Source organism: Carcharhinus amblyrhynchos, chromosome 11 (assembly GCF_965287045.1).
Source record: "Carcharhinus amblyrhynchos chromosome 11, sCarAmb.v2.hapA, whole genome shotgun sequence".
Lineage (NCBI taxonomy): Eukaryota > Metazoa > Chordata > Chondrichthyes > Carcharhiniformes > Carcharhinidae > Carcharhinus > Carcharhinus amblyrhynchos.
Genome location: NC_137334.1, coordinates 61,967,788 through 61,981,216, shown reverse-complemented (window position 1 = coordinate 61,981,216; position 13,429 = coordinate 61,967,788). Strand labels below are relative to the sequence as shown.

Here is a 13,429-nt window from a genome sequence, read left to right as displayed (position 1 = left end):
TTGTTGTGGACAACCAAGAGACGTGGCACAAGGGAACAATTATTCCCATCATCCCTCTCCCATCTGTAACAGCCCATCTGAGTTTGCTCCATTGAATAGTCAGGAACAACATTAGAAAAGCCTGTAAAACTGACATTCATGCTTTCATGCTAAGACTTTGTACTTTTTAACATCAGAAAGTTTACATGATTTATTCTTCTCTATTAGTTTAGTGTACAAAATAATTTTCCTTATACAAAACACAATTGATGGTCTGTCATTGTTCTTACCTCCAATGACCTCACATCGAGAAGCCATCTCCCATAAAACTAAGGCCATTGAATAAATATCCATCTGTTTAAATGATTCAAGGTCTTCCAGGTTAACACGGGATTCTAGAACTTCAGGTGCCATATACCTGGCAGTGCCAACCTGCCAAACAAGATAACAAACATTTGTTTCTTTATACAGTGGCAAGCATATTTACTTAACCATGGAAATTGAATGTAAGTTTAAGTTTATTTATTCATGTCACAAGTAGGCAACAATGAAGTAATTGTGAAAATCCCCTAGTCACCACACTCCAATGCCTGATCGGGTACACTGAGGGAGAATTTAGCATGGGCTATGCATCAAACAAGCTAGTCTTTATTTTGGACTGTGGGAGGAAACTGGCACACCCAGAGGAAACTCGGGCAGACACAGGGAGAATGTGCAGACACCATACAGACGATGAACCTCCAAGCCGGAAATTGAACCCAGGTCCCTGGCACTGAGGCAGCAGTGCTAACCACGCTGCCATCGTGCCAAATGTAGGAAGGATAAGCAACCACAGTGGAATGGCACATCTGCCAAAGTCAGGTGTACAATCTACAGACAAAAGCTTTTGAAATGGCACCTAAAAATAAACTTTCCTTGTTCAATATATTTGTTTCACCTTTTTGATCTCCTTGCATCAGATTATATTTCCTTGCAGATGATGCTCTGAGTAACTGCCACACTTGCTAATCCTGTAATTTCATCAGGATTAAACCATGCATAGCCATATTATGATGATTCAGTTGAAGAATCATTTTGTGTGTATGGATCTGGCCTTCATCTCAATAAATTAATAGAAAAAAATTCAATAGCAAGTAGTAAAAATGACAGTTTAATATCTTGGTCTTAAAGTACGTTAAATAGCTCATTGTGTGTGGTGGAAGAGCTGCTGGTTTGAGATGTATTTTAAGAGGTTCTTTTTCTTGCTGACAGAACTCAAAGATTCTACAAAGATCTTACTGCAAACTCACATATAAGTAAGCTGTTTGCTATTAAATCCAGGATAAATCAGTACTTTTATAAATCAATGGTTTTACAAATGGTAGTAAACACAAGGACACATGCAAGGATTTTCATGTGAGATGGAGATATCAGCCAATATTACATAAGTAATGATACATAAGGTGAGGCTGCTATTTCCTATTATCCTGAAATGCCTCTAGGTTGACCTGGACTCGCCAGGTAATTTCCAGGGCATTGCAGTGTCCAGCCATGGAACAATATTATCACACATTAAAAATACTTTCGTCTCTTTTTAACCAGATACAAAAATATTGAAAATGGGAACTGAAGAGTGGTATTTTACAGCCTTGCTCATCCCAAAAACGTAAAATCCTGCTAATGGTAAATGGATCTTTTCATTATCCACTTCTCACCCGTTCCGATTCCTGTGGTGGGCAGGACATTAAATTTCCAGCCAAAAAGTGTGTTTGGCTGACAGTCAAGCATCATGTAATTGGGTAATGGTCAGAACTTCCAAGCTATTCACACTGGCAGGATCTTCTGGTCTCACGAAAGCGTTTCCCAGTGGCAAAGGGTATATTCAACAGGAAACCCCATTGATAATGATGGGGCCAGAAGATCCCAGCAGTGGCCAATGGTGGGTCACCTCCACCCTGTGAAACACATGGTGGGAGTCATGGAAAATCCCCCACCCAGTCTTTTTGCTTTCCAATTGAACATAGAACATAGAAAAACTTCGGCCCACTAGTTGCGCCGATGATATCCATACCTACTCGGCTTACCTATAACCCTCAATTCTACTAAGTCCCATGTACTCATCCAGAAGCCTCTTGGAAAAACCCTATCGAATTTGCCTCCACCACCACCGACGGCAGCCAATTCCACTCACCCACCATCCTCTGAGTGAAAAACTTACCCCTGATATCTCCTCTGTACCTATTCCCCAGCACCTTAAACCTATGCCCTCTTGTAGCAACCATTCCAGCCCTTGGAAAAAGCCCCTGAGAATCCACCCGATCGATTGTGTTGGCTGGAATGTGGGAGCAAGTCCTGTGATGAAGCCTCCAGGAATACATTGAATCACCATTGGGAACCTTAAATGCTGAAGATGGGGAAAATGTGCTCAGGTAGTCATTAGCTGAATGTGAATGAATTTCCTGTCAGTATTATCTTGAATAAATCCTCCATATTTTGCAAACCTTTACTTAAAAAATCAATAATGGCCATAACGAAAGATGGGAATAAAAAGAAAATCCTTGCTTTTATGTTGGTGTTATTTCAAAGTTTGAAGGATCAAGGATCAAGGGATAATTTATCTTGAGGTGACAAGTATAGATAAATTTAATGAGAAGCGAGATAAGGACACAAGGGAGAATTTGGGTCTAGGATAGGGTGATAGATGCGTGGGAAGAGGTTCAATGTCAGAAATGTAAATGTAGTACCGTTGTTTAAGAAGGGTCAGCGGGATAACCCAGTAAATGTAGTACCGTTGTTTAAGAAGGGTCAGCGGGATAACCCAGGGAATTATAGGCCGGTGAGCTTGACTTCAGTTATAGGCAAGCTAATGGAGAGGATCCTCAAGGATAGGATGTATGAACATCTGGAGCGCTGCAATCTGATCAGGGATACGCAGCATGGCTTCGTTACAGGGAGGTCGTGCCTTACGAATCTAGTGGAATTTTTTGAAGAGGTGACAAAAACGGTTGACGAAGGACAAGCCGTTGATGTTGTCTATATGGATTTCAGTAAGGCGTTTGACAAGGTCCCTCATGGTAGGCTGATAGAAAAGGTGAAGGCTCATGGGATACAAGGCCAGGTATGTAGATGGGTGGAGAACTGGCTTGGGAGGAGGAGACAGCGAGTAGTAGTGGAAGGCTCCTTTTCCAATTGGAGGCCTGTCACCAGTGGTGTGCCGCAGGGCTCGGTACTTGGACCTCTTCTATTTGTGGTATATATTAATGACTTGGAAGAGGGGGTAGGTGGTGTGATCAGCAAATTTGCTGATGACACCAAGATGGTTGGATTGGCAGGTACTGAGGAGCAGTGCCTGGCAATGCAACAGGACATAGACAGGCTGGTAGATTGGGCAGATAGATGGCAAATGGAATTTAATCCGGAGAAATGCGAGGTGATGCACTTTGGCCGGAATAATGTGGAGGGGAGTTATACGATAAAAGGTAGAACTATCCGGAGTATAGATACGCAGAGAGACCTGGGGGTGCAAGTGCATAAGTCCCTGAAGGTGTCGGTACAGGTGCAGAATGTGATGAGGAAAGCGTATGGTATGTTAGCCTTCATAGGAAGAGGTATAGAATATAAGAGTAGGAGTTTGATGTTGCAGTTGTATAGAACATTGGTTAGGCCTCACTTGGAGTACTGTGTCCAGTTCTGGTCGCCGTACTACCGGAAGGATGTAGAGATCCTGGAGAGAGTGCAGAGGAGATTTACCAGGATGTTGCCTGGTATGGAAGGGCTGTCTTACGAGGAAAGATTGGATGAACTTGGGCTGTTTTCCCTTGAGAGACGTCGGCTGAGGGGGGATCTAATAGAGGTTTATAAGATTATGAAGGGGATAGATAGAGTAAATGGTGGTAAGCTTTTTCCGCTACAAGAAATGGATAGAACGAGGGGTCACGGGCTTAGGGTGAGGGGGGCTAGGTATAAGACAAATATTAGAGGGCAGTTTTTCACGCAAAGGGTAGTGGGGGTGTGGAATGCACTGCCGAGTAAGGTGGTGGAAGCAGGCACGCTAGGGTTGTTTAAGAGTCACTTAGACAGCCATATGAGCGGGCTACATATAGGGGGATATAGTAGGCCTTACTGAACATTGTAGGCTTGGGAATACATTTTGCCTCAGGAATGTTAGTCTTTGCCTGTTTAATAATGAATTTTTTTTGTCTCCACAGGCATTTAAGTCCAGCAAGGGGCATGCAGGCGGCAGGTTGTAGTGGGCTGCTCTTGGATGTTGCTTCGGGAGTTGCCTATTGCTTCATGTCGTTAGTGTGCTTAAACTGGACCATCTCGAGGGCAACATGACAGCTCAGAGACTATCTCTGTTGCTGTGCGGACACATGGATTTGGGCCTGTGTCTGTGGGAGTTTGCACGTTCTCCCCGTGGTTGCGTGGGTTTCCTCCGGGTGCTCCGGTTTCCTCCCACATCCCCCAAAGATGTGCTTTTAGGCTGATTGATTGGGTACTAAAATTGTCCCTAAATTGGACCTCCCTGATCCTCGCACGTTAGACGTAGACTAAAATCATGAATAGGTCACTGAGATAGTAGGACGGCGGCGCGGGCTCGTTGGGCCGAAGGGCCTGTTTCCCGTGCTGTGTTGTTCTTTGTTCTCTTTGTTCTTTGTAAATACCAGGAATGGGCCTGGGTGCTGAATGACCCGTTTCTATGCCTTAAACATTACATAAGACTATGCAAGAAAGAAAAGACCTGTGGCTATCTAAACACTACAAGTCAGACTATTCTGCTGAATAAGCAGTAAGTGACTCCCACTAGCACCTTATATCATAAATTGCAGTGTATGTCATGGGAGTAACATCCTGTGCATCGCAGTAATTGATGTAATAATGTGGTTGAAAAAGGCTTGGAGAGGGAAGGGAATATCATTACATTGTGGTTTGGGTTGGGACCAATGGCAAACAGCAACAGCAACAACAAAATGTATTTGTGCCTTTAAGGTAATAAAATGTTCCAAGTTGCTTCATAAAAGCATTATCAAATAAAACTTGACAAGTAAAAATGAATAACATTGAGGTTCTGCAAAGTGAGTTTCAAGAACTTTATCAGTAACAGGTCATGGGCAAGAAAAAGGAATTAAAAATGTAGTTGAATGTATAGAATCACAGCGAAGTTTCCAGTGTCACAAAACATGAGTGACTTTTATCTTCTTTTTGAAGTAACCTAGCAAGCCAAGTTTGTATCTAACGCTGCTACTTCCAGAAGATGGCACATTACCACCTTCTCAGAGTAGCTACAGGACTGGCAATCTGTGCCAGATTTATCATCAAGCTTGGTGCTCACATCCTAAGAATACATTTCAAAATTAATTCTTGAAATATTAGACCCATTTTAAGCCTCTAATGAGAATGGGGAACTTAAATATTAATAAAGAACAGGCATTAGAGAAATTAAAGGGACTAACAGCCAATGATGTTCTCCTTCCTAGTGTTTGAAAAGAGGTAACCACACATAATTGGTTCATTGGATTTGATCCTTCAGAACCTCCTTGGCTCTAAAACAGTGTCCATGGATTAGAAGGTAGCAAATGTGGCCCCATATTCAGCCTAGGTTTGAACATTAAGGCAGCCAATCCTTTGAGATAAAATAGCAAGTTTGCAAAATTAAAAAGCTTCTGGGGAGAAAGAGCGGAAATGTCTGGCAAAATTAATGCCATTGCACACAGAAGAGACCCAAGTGGATTTTATCTGAACACATATTGTGGAGTGTTTTTGTCTGCAGTAGTCCTGGTACAGTTTGGCATTCTAGAAGCACACACTAGATATTCTGCAACGCCCAGTTCTGAATCCAAGATCTAGCTCCTTTGTGCCTGCAATGCAGGATTGGAAGCAAAATGACAGAATGGGTGCATATTCAATTCTGAGCATGTTTGGATGTAACCATTGTATTCTTTTGCATTAATAACACTCTTCTACGGATATGATAGAATCATAGAAACCCTACAGTGCAGAAGGAGGCCCTTTCTCTCATTGAGTCTGCACTGACAACAATCCCACCCAGGCCCTATCTCACAACCCACATATTCACCTCGCTAATCCCTCTAACCTATAGGTAAAAATGTGTTTTTAAAGTGTACATTTTAGCTGCTTTGATATAATATAATCAAGCCATCCCACTTATCTTTAAATTGACATGACGTGCTACTTAAATCAGCTTTATATTACAATATTGTGCTTCAAATGTCATGTTATACTCACCTGGCCACTATTAGCAAAGTCTTCGGCTGTTAGAGATGGATCAAGCCTCAGAGCCAGCCCAAAATCACACAATACACACTCCCTTTTGTTTTTAACTAGAATGTTTGTACTCTTAATGTCTCTGTGAGATATAGGAATCTTTGGGGTGCCACAAGCAGTATAGTCACTGTGGAGGTGAGCAACCCCATTCACAAGGGATCCTGTCATCATGTACATCTCTGTCCAGGTCAGGATATGATTGGTGAGGAAATCTTGTAGATTACCCACACTGTGATATGCTGTAATAAGCCAGTACTGCTTTTCCATTCCTCTTCCCCTTTCCTCAGCTGTGAGAAACTGGAGCACGCTCTCATGTTTGAGATCAACATCTGAGAAAATCCTTTTCTCCGTTCTCCACGATGGATATTCTTCGCAAGGAAAGATTTTTACTGCTACGGTTTCATATTGCCCCGAAGCACTATGTTTGAGTTTTGCTCTCCACACTTCTGCAAATCTGCCTTTTCCGACAATGCCGTCAAGTTCAATCGGCAGCAGTTCGTTATTGTGATTGATGTTGTTGGCACATGTTGCACTGATGTCAGATTGACCATCGTCGATTGCCACAGTGCATTTCCCATCGTACTCTCCAGCTTTTGCAGCACCAGTCCTGGTTAGGCGTTGGTGCTCCTTCTGTTTCTGTGGCCACTCCTTGGTCACTTTTCTTTGTTGTCGGGTACGAAAGAGATAAAATGCCATCGTTATCATGAAAGCAATCAGGATCGGTGGAAGCAGGCTCAACACTGCCACAGGAATTACTTCATTGCTTTGTGATATTAGATATTCTGGAAAAGAAATGTCAGTAGGATAAAATATAACCTCCTTATACAAATAATGGGGGGTCATTGTATGACACAATCATAAAATATGATACAAATATTCTTGCATGAAAGCACATAAGTATTAAAATCATGGGTAGGAAATGTAGAGCAATTATAAATACTTTACCTGACAGAACATGTAGCATTGAATATAAGGCAGAATTTTATTGGCTTCAGTCACTGGCATTCCCAACCATCCCCTACCAATTCTATGAGAGCCATGATGTGGAGATGTTGGCATTGGACTGCAGTGGGCACAGCTGCTCCTTCATCTGATGAAGGAGCAGAGCTCTGAAAGCTAGTGATTCCAAATAGACCTGTTGGGCTTTAACCTGGTGTTGTGAGACCCCTTACTGAATTCTATAAGGGGCAAGCAGGGGCCCAGACCCACCCACCTTTGCCCCAGTTGAGTCCTTTAAGAGCCCAACTACTGCTTGTAGTCCCAGAAGTGGCCATCACTCCTAGGAGGCCTTTGAGGCAGGAGTTCTTCCTAAACACGGTGCAAAAATCTTACCTCCAAATCTTACCTAATGCACCTTGGCATGTGAAAAAGTTGTGGATCTGTCAGCATCAGCAAGAATGAATTCCTCACTGGGTGCCAGAGTAAAGCATTCATTGAGATGAGAGGAGGGCAGTCAAATTTATGAGTTCATGGAATGTGGGCTTTGTTGGTTAGGCCAGCATTTATTGTGCATCCTTAAGGACGTTTTTAAGAGTCTACTGCGGATCTGGAGTCACATGTAGGCCATATAAGGTAAGGTGCCAAATGTTCTTCCCTAAAGGTCATTAGTGAACCAGATGGGTTTTTATGATAACTGACAGTGGTTTCATGGTCATCATTAGATTTTTAATTCCAGGTTTCTACTGAATTCAAATTTTACCATCCTCCATGGTGGGATTTGAACCTAGGACCCCAGAATATTATTCTGTGTCTCTTGATTAATAGTCCAGCTATAATACAACTACACCACTGCCTTCCTGTTAACTGTATTTTGGATGTTTAATTTCAAAATTGAAATATTTCAAGTAGATTTTCAGTTCTGCCAAAGCGAACAACAACAAGTAATCCTGGTAAATTTATACCAATCTAATTTGTCTTGAAGTCTCAAAAAGGCATATTGCCATGGTGTATCACAATATTATCTTTATAGGATAATGTGCATTAAGATTAAATTTATAATGCAACAGAAAAGGTGATTTTTTTTTTAGTTTTTCTGTTTACTATTGTAAAATCACAACTAACAAAGTGATTTTCTCAAACCTGACAATGAAAATTTTCCAATATCAAAATCAAATTGAAAATAGATCAGGAGAAACAATTAGTCTTTTTTTTATGCTTGCCAATAGTTTTTCTTGTATCAGTCCAAAGGCATTAGCACCACAATGACCAGCACAAATGTGATGAATGATGTAGGGGAAGTGTTATAATAATGAGTTTTGGAAGTGTAACTTTAAGGTATAATGAAGAGGGCTGGGGGGGCATGTGATTGTTCTACAATTGCTCCCGAGCTCTGATTTATTTTCCTTATGGGAAGCTGGTTTGGGAGCTGGAATGGTTCAGTAAGTCTCCTGCCTCTAAGCTGGAAAGCCCTTGATTTAAATCTCAATCCAGGGCCAGGATTTTCCAACCATTTTGCCAGTGGGATCTTCCAGTCCTGCCAATGGCGCACCCCTGCAGTGGGTTTCTAGCAATGAGTGGTGCATTCAACGGAAACTCTATTGATAACCATGGGATCTGGCCAATGGTGGTTCGTCTCCGCTGCTATGGGATTGTGTGGAAAATCCCAGTAAGATCTATCCCAGTGAGATCTTGCGGTCCTGCCGACGGCAAGGGGGGCAATCATAGAATTCTTACAGTGCAGAAGAGGCCATTCAGCCCATCGGGACTATGCCAACTCTTCAATAGAGTATCTTACTCAGGGCCTTTGCTTCGTCCTATCTCTGTAACACCATATTCAATGGGAAATATTGACAACGGTGAAACCAGAAGATCCTGCCACCAGCCTATGGTGGACCGCCTCCATCACTAAGTGACAGGTTGTGTGGAAAGTCCTGCCCCAGGACTTGAATCCAGGCTACAAAAGAACCCAGTCACTGCTGTAGCCACCATGTATCAGTACTGGTCCCCAGTCTGGATAAATGGGGAGGGTTGGTGGCTGGAAGAGCATTGGCTGTAAAACCACCCACCAAATCCAAAAATAATGGCTGTTAAGAAGGTGATCAGCCAACATTGTGGTGATCCCATGTAACATGTGGAAAGCTGAAAGGGATACCAAACCATGAGGAGGTATTTGGACTCCATTTGGAGGGATCCAGCATCAACAGACCTGAGACTGGGAGCTCAGTAATGCAGGAATGGTGATCACAAATCCACACTGCAACACTCCATGCCATCATATGTTGCTGTTCAAATTTGCTGCAGCATCATTCTTTCTTGAAGATTATTTTCCCTACTTGTTTTGTTCCTCAGCCAATTGTTAGAATGGTCAGTAATTATTGATGGGTTATACCACCATTTCTTCTTGCTCATGTTCATATGGGTGCAAAATCATCACAATATTTATAGCTTGCACTTAAATTGACATTGCTTGACTTGAATAAATTTATGTCGCACCATTAGCTCGGAACACTAAAGTTATAGGAAGGTCTGTGATCACTTATAACACAAAAGGTACCTATTGGTTACTAGATAGCCTTGAGCTGTGCTTATTATTTGCCTCCATAGGTTGGAATGTAATATTCTTTAACCACTTTTATTGGTTGAACACATGGTAGAATATGTTATAAGCAGAATAATTCCCAGAATACACATTGAGAAAACTTTACCAGCAATGAAAAATATTGATATAATTGAACAGTATATAGTGTGGGGAGGAGAGGTGAAGTGAGGGAAGCTTTTGTGTAGTTTCCTTGGTCAAATAAAATTCACCCACTTGCATTTCCCTAGGAATACGAGGCAACAATATTTTGTGTGCAAATTTAGTAAAGGAGTGATGGAAGAAAATGTCACCATTTTATTGAGTGTACAAGTTTCAAACAGAAGGGGGAATCTTTCTGTACGTGCATAATTTGCAATAATTGTACTTACAGCCAATACTTAAAACATCTAATTTATGTATTTTTTAATTCATTTGTGAGACTTGGCTGTTGCTGGCTGGCCAGCATTTATTGCCCAAAGGCAGACAAGAGTCAACCACATTGCTGCGGGTCTTGAGTCACATGTAGGCCAGACTGGGTAAGGGTGGCAGATTTCCATCTGTAAAGGACATTAGTGATACAGACAGTTTTTTCTAACAATTGACTACAGTTTCATGGTCATCAGTAGATTCTTAATTCCAGATATTTGTTATTGAATTCAAATCTCACTAACTGCCATGGCGGGATTTGAACCTGGCTGAACAGACATTAGCTGAGTTTCTGGATTAATAGTCTAGTGATAATACCACTAGGCCATTGCCTCTCCTGTGAGTATCTGAGTAAAATGAGTGCTCTAGATGATATTTGCTGCAATTTTGCACTCAGATTCACCCTAACCCACTAGTGCCATGAGATAGTCCCAGGGTGTCATGGGGCAGGTCCAGTATGTCAAAGTAGTGTCGGGATGCCAGGGGCAGGGCCAGGGTGCCAGGGGCAGTGTCAGAGTGCAGTGACAGGACAGTGCATGGCAGGGAGATCCTCTGAGCAGCTCCTTTCTGGAGGGGGCTCCCCTTATCGGTTGGGGTAGTTCCCCATGTGCATGTGGGAGGGGGGGTGGTCTGCCATGTCCATTGGCGGGGGCCATCCATATCCATTGAAGGAGGTTCCCCATGTCCATTGTTGGGGGGATGGCTTTGTCTGTGGGGAGGGGTTTCCTCTTGTATGTGTGGATCAAAGCGTCCTTTGATCTTGGGATTCCAGCTTTTTCCGGCCCTGCCATACCAGAATGACAGCATGAGCCACGCCTGCAGATTTTCTCTGTACAGAATGCAGGATTAGCTGGTGAGGAAAGCCAGCTGTACAGTCAATACCGCTGGTTTTCCAGCCTCAGCCTACATTTGGTGCAAAAGATGGAAACTTCTGCCCATTATTTCAAAATTAATAAATTAAAAAAACCCAGACTTCTTTTACTTTTATAGTTGTCATTTGCCAATTTTGTCAAAACATCTACTAATTTGCTGATTGAGAAAAGAGGTGAGATAAAGAAGCATGATAAATGCAATGTATGAAATAAAATTATCAGAAAGATATTTATTAAGAAAAAGGCATTTACTCACCATTTAGATCAGCTTTAAATATAAGTTTATCATTACATTCCTGCTCATTGGTACAACCACAGACATACATCATTCCTGTCCCTGTGGGCTGTTGAGTCATGATACAAACCGTTGTATTGTAAGTTGTGATTATTATGTCCTCCACTGGTAAATGTGGATAGTGACACATAGTTTGAACACTCGTGGATTCATTATCCTTTTTCCTATGGAGAATGGCAAAGGTTTATTGGAATGTCATATGGAATGAAGGTACAAGCTGGAATGTTCAGAATCATCACTCACAATTTCTTAATCATCAACCTAATATTTTGTGCAAAGTGTTATTTTGTTGGAATGAGGAAGATAATTGTAAATGAAAAGCAACTAGTGCACGATTTGTGTGAAATATTTCTGACCAGGATGATGTGCATTGGCGCTGCAATGTGTTATTAATGGAGCGATAAGGCAAAGCTGTTAGGGAAAAGCCAAGTGATTTATGATATTCAAGAAGGAAATATCAGAGGGTATTTTAACCCAGTTGTATAGATTCTGGTAATTGGATACACAGCAAATTCAGTAACCTAAGAAGGAATTTCCAATCCCACTCCTTCTTTTATCAGCTATGGTCCTGCCAGAGGGAAATCAAAAAGAAAAAGGGGAGAATACACTTAAAGTAGAGAACTGGGCATAGGTATTCTGTCCAGTCTATGGTATGTGGTATAAGTGATACTCAGGAGCTGGATGAAATATAATTCAATTATGTAAGAGCAAAATATTGAAGACCCGACACTTAAATGTTATTCCTAGGAAAGAAAATTGATTGAAAGTGAAATACTGTTCTACAAATTACTTATTAGTCATGTCACTAATGAATTCTGGTGACACAATGGATGTTTCTGCATCTTAATGTATCTTTCAGTTACAGTTGTACGCACTATATTCTGCAGAATGCAACTGCTTTAAGGTTCAGCTGCTCAAAAAGCAGGGTTCCAAAATAAGCATTAACAAGAACAAGAATTGAAATTTATGTTGACTTAAATAAAGAGAACTAGTGCTGATAAAGAATAAAATGTTCTGAATGTGCAGAAATGTACAAATATGTAAGGAAAATGAGAATTCACTGCAAGGTTGGCAACTTCAGATAACTCAAACAAAATGCACATATGCGCCAAATCGAAAGTTACAATTAACACTTACCAAATGGCAACGCAAATTTCCTCTGAACTTGCACAGTAGGAGTTCAAGGTACAATTGCTGTAACACACATTATCCTCACATATTGGCTTAGTGTAGTCACACCATTTGCATAGGTTTGTCTCCAATAACCTAGTAAGGACATGAGTACTGAAAACTGTAAAACAAAGAAACAAGAATACAACAAATTGGATATGCGTATGAAGTGCCGTAACCTTCGGGTTTATGTACCAAGAGCTGGAAAGTGAGAATAGGTTGGATAGCTCATTTTTGCTGGCAGAAGCATGATGGGCTGAATGGCATATAGCCCATTAGAAACTTATTTTCTTTTAAGCAAGTCAAACAGAATTATATTAAATTGTTAACAATGTAACTATTTTAAAGGAGCTGCTTTATTTTCCTGAAGACCCTGTGATATTTATTTGCATGTAAGTTTTCCCAGATGTAAGGCATGGATATGAACAGAAAGTGTAAACACTTTTTTAAAAATTAACAAAAATCAGATTTAACAAAATAGATGTATCCTACTTCTGCCCCTAACCTCAGCAATGCAGAGCAAGGAGGGAAGCAGAATCAGAGAGGCAGAAGGGGAGCAGATTAGACTGATAAATAAAGGATTCTGTAGAAATTGTGAGTGAAACTACTTGTAAAATAGAATGGAATACGTATTGTAAAAGTTGTGTTTGTAACGTTTAGAGGAAATGTTAATGTAAGACTACTTGTGACTAATAAATAAACTTTAAATGCCTTGGTGCGGTAATGGTCAGCAGAAAATAAAGAGAAATGCAAGACCACATACTCATGTCAATTTAGGTTTTGACTATATTTAGAATATTATCATGGAGAATTGTTTGATGTGAGTTTCCATTACTGGTTACTTCCCTCTTTTAAAGTCACATGTTCGATTCATTCAAAAAGAAAGTGAATTTTTAATCCACGCGA

At 41.1% G+C, this 13,429-nt stretch overlaps 1 protein-coding gene across 1 annotated transcript in view; it reads right to left on the bottom strand.

The window, feature by feature from the left end:
• Nucleotides 1-13,429, bottom strand: part of tgfbr2l (transforming growth factor beta receptor-like) — a 54,322-nt gene that overhangs the window by 14,829 nt on the left and 26,064 nt on the right. Inside the window, exons 2-5 of the mRNA XM_080199242.1 lie at nt 12,491-12,644; nt 11,315-11,517; nt 6,205-7,025; nt 270-411 (exon numbers count right to left, since the gene is read on the bottom strand). Coding sequence (XP_080055368.1) covers nt 270-411; nt 6,205-7,025; nt 11,315-11,517; nt 12,491-12,644 — 1,320 coding nt within the window. The remainder of the gene's footprint in view (nt 1-269; nt 412-6,204; nt 7,026-11,314; nt 11,518-12,490; nt 12,645-13,429) is intronic.